We start from the raw sequence: 16,242 nt of genomic DNA on the forward strand, positions 1-16,242 counted from the left end.
AGCGATAACACCAATTTTAACACACCTGCTCCCCATTCACACCTGAGACCTTGTAACACGAACGAGTCACATGACACCGGGGAGGGAAAATGGCTAATAATGCCCAATTTGGACAGTTTCACTTAGGGGTGTACTCACTTTTGTTGCCAGTGGTTTAGACATTAATGGCTGTGTGTTATTCTGAGGGGACAGCAAATTTACACTGTTACACAAGCTGTATACTCACTACTTTACATTGTAGCAAAGTGTCATTTCTTCAGGGTTGTCACATGAAAAGATATAATAAAATATTTACAAAATGTGAGGGATGTACTCTCTTCTGTGATATACTGTATATAAACTTATTTGAATTATAGAATACTTACGTTGAGACACATGTGAACTATTTTGAAACATTGTTTAACTTAATGTTTTCTTTGTAGATACTGCAAGAGGAGAGGTTGGGTAAGGTCCACATTAATTATGTCAGTTCCACAAACTAGTACATCCAAAGGGAAAGTGATGCTTAAAGAATATGGTGGACAAAAAATTGAGACAGAGCATATTTTCAAGTGGATAACAGCCCATGCAGCTTCTCGGATCAAAACGATCTTCAAGTTGGATCACTTAAAAGAAGAATGGAATAAAAGTTATCACTATAGGGTGAAAATATACCTGTTTGCAAAATTAGACCAGCCTCCTGCTTTTTTCTCTGCACTAAGCGTAAAGTTTACCGGCAGAGTTGAGTTTATTTTTGTGAATGTAGAAAACTGGGACAACAGGAGTCACATAGCAGAGTTGGGTATATATAAGATGCCATCTTATGTACTTAGAATGCCTGAAGGAATTTACAGATATGGGAATAACACTGGTGAATTTATTTCCCTACGTGCCATGGACACCTTTTTGCGTTCCTTACAACCTGAAGTTAATGATTTATTTGTGTTAAGTCTAGTCTTAGTTAATTTAATGGCTTGGATGGACCTGTTTATCACGCAAGGTGCTACTATAAAGCGCTTTGTTGTTCTTATAAGCACTTTAGGTACTTACAATTCTCTCTTAATTATTTCTTGGCTTCCAGTCTTGGGTTTTTTGCAGTTACCTTATTTAGACAGTTTCTACGAATATAGTTTAAAACTGTTTCGATATTCTAACACAACTACTCTGGCGTCATGGGTAAGAGCGGACTGGATGTTCTACTCTTCACATCCTGCCTTGTTTCTGAGCACGTATCTGGGTCATGGCTTATTAATAGATTATTTTGAGAAAAAAAGGCGGCACAATAACAGTGATGAAGTAAATGCCAATAACCTAGAGTGGCTATCAAGCCTTTGGGACTGGTACACTAGCTATCTGTTCCACCCAATTACTTCATTTCAGCACTTTCCCTTTGAATCTGATTGGGATGAAGATCCAGATCTGTTTCTTGAGCGACTAGCTTTCCCTGATTTGTGGCTTCACCCTCTGATACCAACTGATTACATTAAAAACTTACCTGTGTGGCGATTTAAATGCCTTGGTGGGCATTCTGAGGAGAAAATGATGGCAACTTCTCAGAGTGAAAGTGACTCAGAGAGTGAATGCAGCGATAGTCCAAGTGGTGGCAAAGAAGTGTCTGAGGATGAGCAGGATCCCATTCAGAATCCCTGTGAGAGAGCGCCTTGGTGCAATGCTGAGACCTGTTCATGTGCCAAAGATAGGTCACATGGATCAGACAGTACTGTAGAAGATACGGAGCCTGACTGGTCAGCTTGGCCTACTAGTATGTTGCACTGTACAGAATGTGTTGTGTGTCTTGAAAATTTCAAAAATGGATGTCTCTTAATGGGCTTGCCATGTGGCCATGTCTTTCACCAGAATTGCATTGTGATGTGGCTAGTTGGGGGGCGGCACTGCTGCCCAGTTTGTAGGTGGGCCTCTTACAAGAAAAAGAAGCCATATACACATCAGCTTTTGTCAAACAACAGTCTGTCATAGCTATGTACTGATAATGTTCTTTGTAATCTTCCTGCATATTTACTGCTTGCCATTTAAATGTTAGTCACAAACAGACCATGTGGTTTGAAGTTTTAGTTTAAGTGTTAGTACAGTGAAGTAAAATAAACATGATGCTAATGTTTACGACAGAATCATTTGGTTGCCTTGTGTGTTGAAATAATAAATACATATTGTACAGCTACATCTTTCCTTTAAAACATTTGGAAGTTCAGAAGTTAATATTTGTTTTTAGTTTGCTTTTTTGCAAGTGCAAATCAAACATTTGTCACCAAATGTTTAACAGGTTAGGATATGGGTGAATATGGTCATTTTAACAAAATATAATTGCTTTATTTAAATGTTTCATCTTTTAGAATTTGTTCAGCATACCTTTGTTGAATAATGTATGGTCTGTGAGAATACGTTTAAAAACAAATCCATGGAAATAAATTATTTTAAAAGAAACTGAACAATTTGTCATATTTCATTGTAATATTGTTGTGATTCTCTCTTGCCTCCCATCCAAACATTTTATTTATCAATATTCTATCCTTGTTCCAATAAATTTGGAACATCTTATGGTTTTTAAATGTAGAATCAGGCCATTTATAGCCTAATTTGTTTATGTTGCTTACATCACTCTTCAAAAGTTGCATTATATTGATAGTGATTTATTAATACAAAATACAAAGCTTCATTAATCCCTTAATTTTAAAATGTCTGTCCTGCCAGATTATAAAAGGAGTTCTTACTATGACTTATAAGAATATCAAGGCAATAAAAAAGATGTTTAAAGTTTGTTAAAAACATGTAAAAGCATTCAGAAACCCATATCAGACAGAACAAAAGGCAGTGAGAGCTGAAGTGTTTTATATTAACAGCCATCAAAAAGACCTCTAAAATGAAAACTGGAAAGATAATCAACTGAATAGGCCTTTTAGAGGAGAGATTTCCAGATACAGTCACCAGAACCTAAATGTGGTAGCTGCTAGATGGAATAAAAAATACAGGAGGGCCTCTACAGAACATCTTAAAAGCTGATACAGATATGCCAGTGTGGTCTGGGGACCTGGGAAATTTGAGTTCTAGTCCTCACTCACCCATGAGCCCACTGGGTAACTTTGGACCAGTCACTGACTCTTGGTCTAACTTAGTTCACAGAGCTGTGAGGATAGAAATGGAGTGGACAAGAACTGTTAAATCACCTTGGGTTTCTTACAAGAGAAATAAAGGTGAGATATAAAGCAGTGTACTGCTATTAATGATGATAACATTGTAATAGGACCTAATATTACTTATCAACTTACTCCTTCAATTATCTACAACTGTTTTGCTGTTTAGCAGAATGAATAGTACTTTATAAAAAAAAGTTAGATCACAAACTAGCAGTTATTAGCAGTAAAGATGTTTCAGACATGCTTTTGCTCAGTCTAAAGAAAAAGTTTTGATATATATTGGAGTTTCCTGAAAAAGCATTTTAATATGTTTAATAGGTGCAGATCAAATTGTCATAGTGTTCATTAGCTATCTTTGAAGCATTACTGCAGTTGATACAATGTATCAATTTTTGTGTCTTGAATTCACACCTAAATGTGTGAGGGGAATAAGAGTGCTGGAGAAGCTGAGAGCAATGCCACCAAGATGCCAGACATGTTACTCCCCTGCCCCAAGCTAGAATAGCTCTGAAATAGCATTCAAATAGCAAATTTTGAAAGGCCAAATGAAGAACAGACTTAATAAAATCACATATGCACAAAATAGCAATAAAACAACAAAGAGCAACAAAATAGTATAAGAACAGCATGCAACTAGAGTAAGAAAAACCTATTCATCTGTCCATCTAGTGCCAGAGCTCCAAAACTATAAAACCTAGACACTGGAAACTCAGTAAGGAGGCTTCTAAGGGGATCCTCTAAGTGTGCACCTCCAGGTTATTTTGATTTCAAAACACATGGCGGGAGCATAGCCACAGGATATTCCCCCACCTTTGGAGTAGGAATAGGAGCTCCAACCCCCTTTCCCCATGTAGCAAGTAAAATGACATGGGTTGCTCTCTGAGCAGAGCTATCTCAGTGAAAAGGAGAAGGGGATTTCTAGTGTGGGGAAAAGGAAGGAGAAGCCAGGAAACGAATTATTATTCTGAGGTAGGCTCCTGCCCTGAAACACTGTTGCTATATAGGCAAAAAACCCCATCTAGTGAAAAAGTGCAGGGTAAAAAGGGGGGGAAGTGAAGGTCTCCTCATTGCTTCTCCTGTCCTGCATCAGATGAGCAGAAGCCTCCAGGCTCAGGGTCTTGCAATCATTGCAATAGGATTGCACCCTAATTAATTTTAATAGGGACATGCAGTTGACACCTACAATAATATTTTCAATAGCTACGGGCAGATTTCCCTAACCAATTTGTAGCTTTGAAGTCAGTATTATTTATTATAAAGGGAGGAGCTTAGTAGGCTTGTTGACCAAATAATCCATGTCCTGATGTCTGTATGCCCAAAGTGCACAACAAGGGAAGATTTTGTTATAAAAGATTTATTGTCGAGAACAACTGGCTGCCAATGAATTGTTTCAGATGGTGCACCTGAGCAGCCCTCAGCTGGCCCCTTTATACATTGATCATTAAAGGATTACACCTAACACAGTTAACACTTTACAGAAGTGAAAAAGTTAAAATGACATGATCTTTCCTGCCTGTGTACCAAAGAGAAAGAAGATACTCTGATGGAGGGGAGAAGAATGGGGTGTTATTCCAGGGATGAGGAGGAGGAGGATGGGGTGGATTGGTGTGAAGTGCCCTTTGTTTGAGCTGCTGTTACCTGGCAAGTGTCTCTAGAATTGCACCTGGTTAGTGTCAGCTATATTTCAAGGATGCAGACATGCTGATTTCTAGAGAAAAACATTCTTTTTCTGGTCCAGCTATATGTTAATATTTGCATCATTTTATCAGTATAAGTTCTACCTATTGATTTGTGCATCAGGCTGAGGTACAGAGGTATATATTCACTCATTTCCCTCCTACACTGCAGCAACCATCATCATGGAAATGGCCTCCTCCCTTGAATTTCCCCAAACAGCTCTTCTCTTGAATTTCCAAGCAGTTTTGTGTACAGCACAGTATAAAAACCGTATAAAACAATAAATACAGTACCTTAAACACATTACAATAGTAGCAGTAAAACAGACCTGCACCATAACTGATTACAAATCAGAGGAAACAATTTCATTTTCAAGATGTGTTCGAAGCTCACCAGTTACTCGGAGCACCTGTAGCAAAGCATTCCAGGGGATGGGCACCACCACTGTGCTGATACACTGTTGGTCATGGAACGACCAGTAAGACCGCCTTCAAAGACCTCAGGGGATACTCGGTGCATTCAGCAGTATCCTGGCTTCAAGTTATCTTGGGCTTTGAACAACAAATCATGAACATGGCTCAACAGCTAACAGGCAGCCAGTGCACTTATCCAGTATTATACCAGAGTGCCTGGCAGCTGAGATGGCACTACTTGTAGATGGCCAACATCATTCCAAAGCATGGAAGTGTAAGGTCCACAGCTGAAGAATTTGGGGCTTGGAAACGCAAGCTATAAATTCACTGGGTTGACTCAGTCACACCACTGATCTCTCTCCCTAGCCCCAGCTTCTCTTCGCAGAATGGAAATTATACTAATTATAGAAGCTCTCCCAAGGTTCAGAAAAGGCCAGAACATGAGAACAGAAGTCAGCCAGTTATTATGAAGGTGGCCAGATCAGTTGGGTTCCAAATGGGAATAGCCATCTTTGGGCCTTCCTTTAATGACTGAAACCAAAGGACTTCCTATTCCAGGCCGTCTGTGCCGAAACAGACAGGTGAGAACTCTGTCATCTAAAAATAAGACGTCTTCTTGTCTACAAATTTAAGGGCTTTGAACATACCCTTTTAGATGCAAAAGGCCTCAAAACACATCTCTCTTATAAACATGAACGACTCTTGTTACCTTTGGTTTAGGGAATAAAGCCACGGTATTGCTAAAATGCAAAGATCATCTGCGATCCTTTACGCACTTGAGCAACAAAGCAAACAAACTCAGCACGGCAAGGGACAACGGAACCAAACGCTTCGAGCGTGCCTCCGCGCCACACAGAGACTAGCACTCTATCTTTCCCTATCTCTATGGTTTTCCTCCACTTCCTGGTTTTCTCGGGAGAAAGAGAGGCGTGGCCGGGAAGCCGGAAGAAGAGCCAGTTAGTGCTGTTGGTCGGAGATGGGGTTGTTCGGGAAGACCCAAGAGAAGCCTCCCAAAGAGCTGGTAATACCTGCTTGGAGAGACGCTGAAAAGAGCTGAGGCAGGAATGAAGGGGCCTACAGAAGCAGCTTGGACGTAGGGGCTGGAAGCCGGATCCGGGGGCAGGCCAGGCCAGGGCAGGGCAGGGCAGGCCAGGGCGTTTTTCTACCGTACCATTGGCTAGGAAACACCGCGGCTGTTGAGCGCTCTCGGGGTGGTTCACTTTTGGGGCCGTGAAGGCAATCCGGCAGGGGGGTCGGGTCGTGCCTGCAAGTCCTTCCAGCGCGGATCTTGCACGCCCCAGGCACCTGAGCCCTTGCTAAAGTGGTCGTCAGCACTGTTTCCTGAAGAGCAGGACCTGACCCTCCCGCCTCACTGCTGGCCACTCCACCTGAGTAGATGTCCCTTGCCTGATAGAGATGCTACTTTGCCAAGCACATACACGCACAACTTAGCACATGTGTTCATTTGCTGCTTCTGTGTATCACTTTAAGGGGAACTTAAATTTAGCTTGTACAGGTACACAGAAATAATTTCTGACAATATCTGCTCTTGATGTGAAGTAAACTGTCCTTACAGCTAAGCAAAATAAAGCAGATGACTACCCTGCGTGAGTGAGAACTCCGTTCCAGTGCACTTTGGTTATCTGTGTGAGCTTTAAATCATAGCTGGTTGTACATGCATTACTGAATGACAGTTCAGTGTGTGATCTGACTCCATAGTAAATCTGATGTTTTATTCACATGTGCCAACTATTGTTGGATGTTAGACATGTGACAAACATGCATGCAATAACAGTTCTGCTTATATAGTGCATTTTCACTGTTCAAAGTACTTCATATTTCAAAAATATTTACAATATTCCTGTAATTTAAGTCAGTATTATATGGACTGATAACTCTGCACTCTCAGAAATGAGAACAGTTGTGAGTCCAATGCAGGTATTTTCAAAATAAAAGTATCTATATACATGATGAACTTCCAGCTACAACACATTAACCAGCATGCCACAGTGTGGTGTAGTGTTGTTGGACTATGGTTATAGAGGTGTGGGTTCAATTTCACACTCAACCATGAAGCTCAGCTGAAATACGACCTTGAGCCAGATGTTATCTCTCAGCCTAACTTATCCAATAGAGCTTTGAGAATAAGACAGCTCAGAAATAAGTCTCTTTTTTTTCTTTTTCTTTCTTTAACAGCACAAGCAACCCAACTTACTTCCATGCCTGTTCAGTGCAATCCATAGGTTGGCACTCTTTCCATTGCTAATTGCAAGGAACATTGTGGGGAGGTGGCATGAGAGGCACCTTTAATAAGGCATTTCCTCCCCAGCAGCAAATCGCTTTAGTGGGGCCTTAATTATAGATCTGTTGAGCTCACTGCCAGATGAAATGATGCCTATCAGTTCAGCTGGTTTTAAAAGTAAATAGGCAAATTAGAGGAGGAAACATGTATCAATGGCTACCAGGTTTGATAGAGTTCAGAGACAGTATGCCTTGCTAGCAGTTGCTGAGGAGTGGTAATGGAAGAAGACTATTGTCCGTGATTTTCCAGGGGCTACTATGAAAAGCAGGGTGCTGAACTAACTAATTTTATGTATTGCATGTGTATCCCATCTTTTGTCCTGCAAGGAATCCAGGTAAACTTACATGACCAACCTTTTCCATTTTATCCTCACAGCAATCACGTGAAGTAATTTAAGGCTGAGTATCATTGACTGGCCCAAAGTCACCCAGTGAGTTTCACCCAGTAAGCCCAGTCTCCCAAGTGCCACTCCAGCACTCTCATTATGCCACAATGCTTTTCTTATCTCTTCAATCTGGGAAGCCAAAATTTGTACATTCTCCAGCAGGTACTGGGACCATTGAAGTTCCAAGTGAAGAGAAGTTGAATTTGCTAAACATTATTATTTATTTATACCACTTCACAGCCACACTCTGGGCAGTTCACAACAATCATAAAACAGACAATAAAAATAAAATAAGCTAAAACAAGTAGAGCATTTGCAAGTTGTCTTAACAATCATACTCCTAGAATGCTCTGGCTTCATAATAGAATCCTATCACTGTAAAGCTGGATGAATTGAATCATTCTCAGTTAATTCTCTGGTCTCAGAATCTTTTGGAAGTGCTATAACACTTTTTTTGTTGTTGGCTTTTAGAAACTGGAAATAGCATGTAAATGTTTTGTATTTTATGTATTTGTATGTTTTGTATTTTATCTTTTCTGTGGAACAAGAAGAGTTAGAAATGTAAATATTCCTGCTTACTTACCAACATTGCTATTAAATTCAAAATGTATTGGTAATTCCAAAATTCTTTAAGGAAAAAATTCTATTTTTCTGTGCTAGGCTCACTGTGCACTGGATTGTTCATTTGCCTTTATTAGATGTGTTCCCTTTTTTAAATTTACCAATGGGTGACGTGTCTCAGTTAATCTGACTGACTTATAATCTGAGGCTCTGATTCCTTGTGCAGCAGCATGTTTGCAGTTTGATATGAAGATTAGTGTGTATGATCAGCACTATCAATTATACTGAATGTCTCGGATTAATCTTTCTTGCCCAAACAATGCTGATTGTTTTACATGCAGTATAGCTGGTGCTGAACATGTAGCTCTGTCCACCTAGCTCAACCACAGCCAGTTTGATATTTGACATCTAGGCAGGACATAGGTTTTCAGTTCCATTTATATGTCTGGAGCCTTTGAGACAGAGGCAGATGTGTAGAAAGCCTTAATGAATTAGGTTGTAGTTATTCTTGCCTTACCTAGAAGTCTGATAGTCAAGCAGGTCTTGCTTGGTGAAAGGCAGCTTTCCCAAAACTGGGTCCCTTTAGACATTTTGCCCTACAACTCCCTCAGTCTCTGACAAATGGTCGTATTGGCTGTGTTTGAGGGGAATTGTAGAACCAGATTAGAAAAAGTTGTTTACTTGGAATCTGAACCTTTTATCTATAAAGTGTTCCTGAACAGTATATTCATGTTCATTTCTTCTTAAGTCCTGACTCTTATGTTTAGATATTTGTACCTTCTTCTATTTCAGGTCAATGAATGGTCACTGAAGATACGGAAAGAAATGAGGGTACTTGATAGACAGATCAGAGGTTTGTATTCTCCCAAGTTTTCTCTGAATTTCCCTTTCAGATACCCAATAATAAGATTGTAATTAAAATATCAGTGAATAGAATGTGATTAAACCATGTACAGCCTCATGCTCAGATACAGCTCTGGTATAATCTAGTCCAACTTGGTGCTCTCCGTACATCAGTTGCCACTAGCCCTAGCCAATATGGCCAGTGGTCAGAAATGCTGGGAGCTATAGTCCAAAACTTTAGGAGGACACTAGGTTGGGAAAGGTTACCTGCTTGGTGTGGATGCTGTATCTGCAAGATAAGATCCCACAGGACATTTCAATTTGAGGACTATGCGGGGCATGATTAGTTTTACACCAGCACAATTTTTCTCACATGTTTTCCTAATTCTAATGTATCCAGGGACCCAAATGTGCAGACTGTAAATTTATTTATACATGGATTTATAGGCCACCTACAATTGCCAAGGCCTTCCTAGGCAGCTTACAGTATATAAATTGGCAGCCAGCTTGAGACTACTGGCTTCTCCAAAGCATAAAGTTGATTGCAGTGATCAATTTTAAGTTAATCAAAAAGAGATTAAAATAAATGCCAATACATTTCTTTTGTTCTTTATTTTAAAATATGGAGATGTTTCATATCTGGAAAAGGCACTATTTTATTTTTCTGCAAATGTCTGTAGGTGAAGAGATGGCTTTCGGGGGGGGGGGGGGGTCAGAACATCATCAGCCAAAAGCCTGCATTACTCAGGAGTGCCCACTGGCTGTGAGCTGGAGAACAACTGATTTGTTGTTCTTCATCTGTCTCATGGTTATGGGGTGAAAAGGAGTCCTCACATCAGATATTTCAGTTACTCCATGACTGGAGCCTGTGCAATGCAAGTAAGTTTGGGCAGGGCAATTATAGAAAGCCATAGAGAGGAAGAGCAGCAGCTGCAGGAACAACAGATTCTCTGTGTTTCATTGTGTAAATAACCTGTCTAGATGGACTAATTGTTGGAAGAGAGAAGGGTGCAGAACAGAGGAGGACAGATTTGTTGTAGGATCTGTGCTGTGAGTTATTATTTATGTAGCTTCTCAATTCATGCCCTGTATGAGTGTAATCCTATCCCCACGGCAAGGGAGTGCAAGGGAGAAGTCCTATGACAGCTGCTTCCATTGGAACTCTTAATGTGGCCCAAACTTGTCCTGTAGCCAGTACCTCTGTGCTGATTGCAGAATCCATTGTCTTAGTGCTATAGTGGTACCTAGGCTCACGAATGTCTCAGTTCACGGCCAAATCAGGTCGCGAACAGAAATTTAGGAAAACATTTTCCTCTGGTCGCGAACTCCGCATCAAGTGACGATCTTGGGCGTGCTCGGGGGTGGGGAGTGACAGGTGCAATTGCAGCCGCGCTCCTGCAGGGAAGACAGGCACGATCACGGTTGTGCTCAGGGGGGTGGTGGCCATGATTGTGCCCGTCTTCCCTGCACGGGCGTGCCCGCAATCGTGCTCATCTTCCCTGTGATTAAAAAAACATTAACAGAACGGATTAACCTTATTTACACTGAACCTTACGGGGAAATTTGACTTGGCTCACGACCAATTTGGCTCACTACCAGAGTCATGGAACGGATTAAGTTTGTGAGCCAAAGTACCACTATATTCTGTTGTTGTCACAGATTTTGCTGGGTTCAGCATCTTGTTCTTCTGGAGTTTACCAAAGAGAGGAGAGCATGTAACTCACAATCATAATCTTTTTTATATAATATTGTTTGTGTGAGATGTGTTGTGTTTGCTGAGCAATGGCTGAACAAGACCTTAGCCCACCTCAGATTCAAGCAACTCCAAACATTGTATTTTTAAGTCAATTATTTTCATTCTTTTATCTTAAGCATGTCTTTTCAGAGGCAAGCTTCAGTGAATTCAATGGGACTTGCTGCCAGGATTGTAAGGATTGCAGCCTTACAATACATACTGTTTGAAAGTTAAATTTAGTCTTCGTTTCAGTCTTGTAATCCTTGTACGTTTTTATGCATTTAAAAGAGACAGCATTTCATAGTGGTTAGAGTATTGAAATGAACCTTGGGAGATTCTGTTTGTGGCCCCATACAGTTCACTGTGTGGTGTTGGCCGTGTCATTGATTCTCAGCCCAGCCTAACCTACTTCACAACTTTGTTGTGATGATAAATATTTAAAAGGGGGAGGAGGTTTCTGTAAGCTGCCTTGAATTACTTGTAGGAAAAAGTTGAGATGTACATATAATAAATAATCTGGGCAGTATAAATAAACATTTTTAATGAATATGTTTGATGTGTAATTGGCTGAACTGTAGATCTGTTCTACAGATCTTTCCTGGTGTGTGTAAGGACAGAATTTGTGGGAGCAGGGCTGGCTGGATATATTTATGTTTCATGGGCTGAATGTGTGTATTCTCTTTTTATATTTTCCTGTGGATGCATAAAGCAGTCTATGGAAACAGAATGGGACAGGGAAAGTTGCCTAGACATTATATTGATGAGCCATGTCTCCATTAAATGCCAGTTTGTTATAGTGGTTCAGAGTGCAGTACCGGGACTCTGGAGATCTGGGTTCCTGTTCCCACTCTGACATGGCATTAAACATGCCCAGCTCTTTCAATCTTTCCTCACAGGGCTTTGTTTCTAACTCCCTGATCATCTTTGTTGCTCTCCTCTGAACTTTTTCCAGTTTGTCTGCATCTTTCTAGAAGTCTGGTGTTCAGAACTAGACACAGGTCATGAGGTCATGAATAAGGCCTTCCATCTTGGAGAATGTATGGGGACTGGCAACCAACAACATTCTGATGGGCTACCCAGACTAGCCAAATGCTAGGATAGACTGCTCATTAGGACATGGCTTTCTGCATTTCTTTTAAAAACCCTAACTGAAACCATTGCTACTGTTTCTTGTTTGCATTTTCCCTCAAACCCAGATATCCAGCGAGAAGAAGAAAAAGTAAAGAGATCAATTAAAGATGCGGCCAAAAAGAACCAAAAAGATGTTTGTATCATCCTGGCAAAAGAGATGATCCGTTCACGGAAGGCTGTGAGCAAACTATATGCCTCCAAAGCCCACATGAATTCAGTGCTGATGGGCATGAAGAATCAGATGGGTGAGGATTAGGTTCAGCAATGGGCATTTCATGTTGGGACCTAACAGAACTATTAATGAATTTTCTCCCATGTGCCTCCCCATCTGTAATCAATAATGCTACCAAAAGGAGGAGGCTACAAGTGGTATGGGAAACACCCATGCAATATGCCTTGCCTACATTGTTCTGTACCTAGTATATCCTGATTTCAGCACAATATTTGACAAGGTTTCCTATGACATCCTTGTTACAGTTAGGTGGATCCACAGTGAGTCGAACAACCATACTCAGCAAGTGCTAATTAGTAGCTCAGTGTCTTCCTGGAGGGAGGTTTCAAGTAAAGTGTTCCAGAGCTCTATCCTAGGCTCTGGCTGTTCATTTTTATGAGTGACTTTGGATGAGGGTTTAGAGGGTTGCTCACCAGTTTTGCAGATAATACACAGTTAGGATAGATAGCCACTCTATAGAAGGCAGGTTCAAGATTCCAAAGGACCTAGACAGCCTGGAAAAGTTAAGGTTTCCGATATTTGAAAAGTCATTACACAGAAGATGGAGTATACTTAGTTGTTTCCAAGGCAAAAGGTTGCTGAACCAACAGTTTGACATTTAAGGGAAATAGATTCCAGCTAAGCATTAGGAGTTCTTCTGTGTGGCTTCTCTGTATCACACATACGGACTCTGCACCTGCATGGCACCTGTTGTCAGGAAGATTTAATAGCTTGAGAGCATTTTGGTGGGAACCCCTCCCCCACCAAAGATACAAACAATTATAATAAATACTGCTGGAAACAGGGTTGTAGACTAGATAACACTTCGTGTTCATGTTCTTATCTCTTGTTGCCCTTATAAGCCGATTACGCAAGAAAAAACACAAATGCTTTCTGATGCTGATTATTCAAAACTGAATACGTATCTTGAACTCATGGCAAGAAGCAACCTCATAGCCAAAGATTATGTTCTACTGGTCTGAGCCTGATCTAAAAACCTTCTACGCCTTCTCCTGGCAGCTGTCCTGAGAGTAGCTGGCTCGTTGCAAAAGAGCACAGAAGTCATGAAAGCCATGCAGAGCTTAGTGAAAATCCCAGAAATTCAGGCTACTATGAGGGAGTTGTCTAAAGAAATGATGAAGGTAAGATTAATAACCTATTTTCTCTTTTGTTGGGGTGGGGGGGAATAATCTGGACATATACATTGTAGCAGATCTTGGGTAAAATCCAAATTAAGTCCTCCTTGGAGTAGACTCAGTGGAATGAATGCACTTGAGTTAGTCACAATTAATGAAAATCCCATTCAGTTCAGGGTTAGGACATGTGTTGGCTTTTGCCCCTTGCAAAAGATGGTACCTGGTTCAGATCACCATTCCCCAGTTGTTTTGTCTGCTGATCTTCTGGCTCTACCTGACCCTTCTTTGGCCAGATGAGGCCACTTTAACATCAGTTGAAAGCAAACTGACTGCTCTACTTTCCCATCTAGAAACTTAGCAAAATTAGCTTTATATGATTGTTTCTTGGAGCAGTCTGAGCTATGTGGCTTTATTTCTAGGTCTGTATTATCTTATTTTGTGTATATGAACAACACGATCATCTTCATATCCTCTAGGCAGGTATTATAGAAGATATGTTGGAGGACACTTTTGAAAGTATGGAGGACCAAGAGGAAATGGAAGAGGAAGCTGAGTCAGAAATTGAGAGAATTTTGTTTGAAATTACAGCTGGTAAGTAGAGGTGTACATTAGTAGATAGAGATACCTTTCTGCTATTGCTGTGTGTGACTTTTTAATTAACATCTAACTGGATCTTTTGTGCATTGCCAATTTGCCTGTTAATTTAAAAATGCAGGTTTACATCTTACAGGTGTTGCTGAGCAAATGAGACATTAGCTTTATACAGTTTCTATCATATTACTTTCTTAGGGTTTTAGTATTAATAATTCCCATTGTCTTTTTTGATTTTTGCTCCATTGCATGTTGCATTATTTGCAACCTTCTATTCCACATGGGTGTGTGTGGGATGGGCAGGATTCTGCTGATACTGCAGGTTGGCTGCCTGGGATTCTCAGGGAGAAGATTTTGTAACACTGTAGTTAACAGAGGAAAAAGTCCAACCCAAGTGATCCCCCTCAAGACTAGCTGATCTCAGTGACAAGGAGACTCTGGCTCATGGAAAGAATTGTTCTCAAACATAGGCTGAAGCTTTATAGGTGAAAACTGGCACTTTGAATTGCACCCAGAAGCTAACTGGGTTAATATTGGGCACTAACACTTTCAAGTTCTTGAAACTATATAGGTTTATATAGGAAAAAAATCCCTTCAGCCCCCAGTATTACCAAGCCTGCCATGCACAGGATTGCATGGATAAAAGGAAGAATTGATGTTTTCACTAAAATTTTTACAAAAGGTAATTAGAATGTTGGCTGATGAGTTGCACCAGGCTCAGGCTGACTTTTATATACCTTGACTTATACCAAGTAGTTTTCTTGAATGACAGATAAGGGGATACCTTTTTTTTTGGTGGTTTGTATATTCTCCAGTGCAACTTTTGTAATAGAGGGCAATACCACTGATCCATAAAAATGAGGTGGTTCGTATAGAATAGTTTTGACTATACAAACTTTTGTCGGCAGGGTGATGTCTCTGCTTTTTAGTATGCCGTCCAGATTTACCATAGCTTTCCTCCCAAGGAGCAAGTGTCTTTTAATTTCTTGGTTGCAGTAACCATCTGCGGTGATCTTGGAACCCAAGAAGATAAAATCTGTCACTACCTCCATTTCCAAATAGATTTTGCTAGGATTTGATAGGACTGGATGCCATGATCTTAGTTTTCTTATTGTTGAGTTTCAAGCCAACTTTTGCGCTCTCCTTCACCCACATCAAGAGGCTCAGTTTTTACTTCCTCTTCACTTTCTGCTATTAGAGTGATATCGTCTGCATATGTGAGGCTGTTGATAGTTCTCCCAGCAATCTTAATTCTGACTTGTGATTCATCTAGCCCAGCTTTTTGCATGATGTCCTCTTCATATAAGTTAAATAGGCAGGGGGATAGACATTTTCAAATACTGTGTGGACTCTAGCTTAATTCTGGTATATTTCACTGATTCTTTTCAACTGCTGCTCTACTTCTTTTTGTTTTGCCTCTTTGCAGGAGCCTTAGGTAAAGCACCTAGTAAAGTCACAGATGCCCTTCCAGTACATGAACCTGAAGGGGCTACAGCAGCTGCAGTTGATGATGATGAAGAGGAAGATATTGAAGCTATGCAGTCACGATTAGCTACTCTTCGTAGCTAACCATGAAACTGCTCTACAGTTTGATTCATTTTGCCATAGGCTGTTCCAACATGCCTTTATGATAAAGCGTTTCCTGTAGATATTCTTATATATATATATGTATTATTTTTTGTGGGTTTGCCATCAGAGATATTATTTTTAACTTTTTTCTGTCAAGCTACATGAGCTCTAAACAGCTCTGGTGGAATATGGAGGAGATGGTATATGTATTCTTAAACAAAATAAAATCTTTGGAAGTCTATGCTTTATGGCTGTTTTCTTAGAAGTGCTTCTGTGTGTGAAACCCACTACACTAACATTATGTACATTGCTGAAATATTCACTGAATTTTAATAAAAAGCTTTTTACCACTTCCATGGAGTCCTTACTAGGTTGGTACTTCTTTCAAGTATCTGAGTTGAACACACATATCAATGACCAATTATCCAAAAATATATTCCTCAGGTATAGCTGAGATTATTGATGTGAAGACTGAGTAGCTATTATGAGGCAAAATGTTTTTACTCCTTCCAAATAACTTTGAAAATCAATGTAATACAAAGACTGTTCTAAAAAGA

The 16,242-nt window shown here is 40.2% G+C and overlaps 1 protein-coding gene across 6 annotated transcripts in view; it reads left to right on the top strand.

The window, feature by feature from the left end:
- Positions 1–15,926, top strand: part of LOC123031882 (charged multivesicular body protein 3) — a 52,506-nt gene extending 36,580 nt beyond the window's left edge. The window contains exons 1-6 of one of the 6 annotated variants that reach the window (XM_044447331.1): positions 6,147–6,242; positions 9,262–9,322; positions 12,244–12,423; positions 13,410–13,531; positions 14,002–14,116; positions 15,543–15,926. In XM_044447331.1, the coding sequence (XP_044303266.1) occupies positions 6,198–6,242; positions 9,262–9,322; positions 12,244–12,423; positions 13,410–13,531; positions 14,002–14,116; positions 15,543–15,685 (666 nt within the window). In that variant the 5' untranslated portion in view covers positions 6,147–6,197 and the 3' untranslated portion in view covers positions 15,686–15,926. Of the gene's footprint in view, positions 1–422; positions 2,427–6,146; positions 6,243–7,806; positions 7,858–7,924; positions 7,954–9,261; positions 9,323–12,243; positions 12,424–13,409; positions 13,532–14,001; positions 14,117–15,542 lie in introns of those variants that run through there. The other 5 variants (XM_044447332.1, XM_044447333.1, XM_044447335.1 and 2 more) reach the window with 5 other exon arrangements.
- Positions 15,927–16,242: the final 316 nt, after the last annotated feature.

This window comes from Varanus komodoensis, unplaced genomic scaffold (genome assembly GCF_004798865.1).
Source record: "Varanus komodoensis strain SLA01 unplaced genomic scaffold, ASM479886v1 scaffold51, whole genome shotgun sequence".
In the NCBI taxonomy this organism is placed as follows: domain Eukaryota; kingdom Metazoa; phylum Chordata; class Lepidosauria; order Squamata; family Varanidae; genus Varanus; species Varanus komodoensis.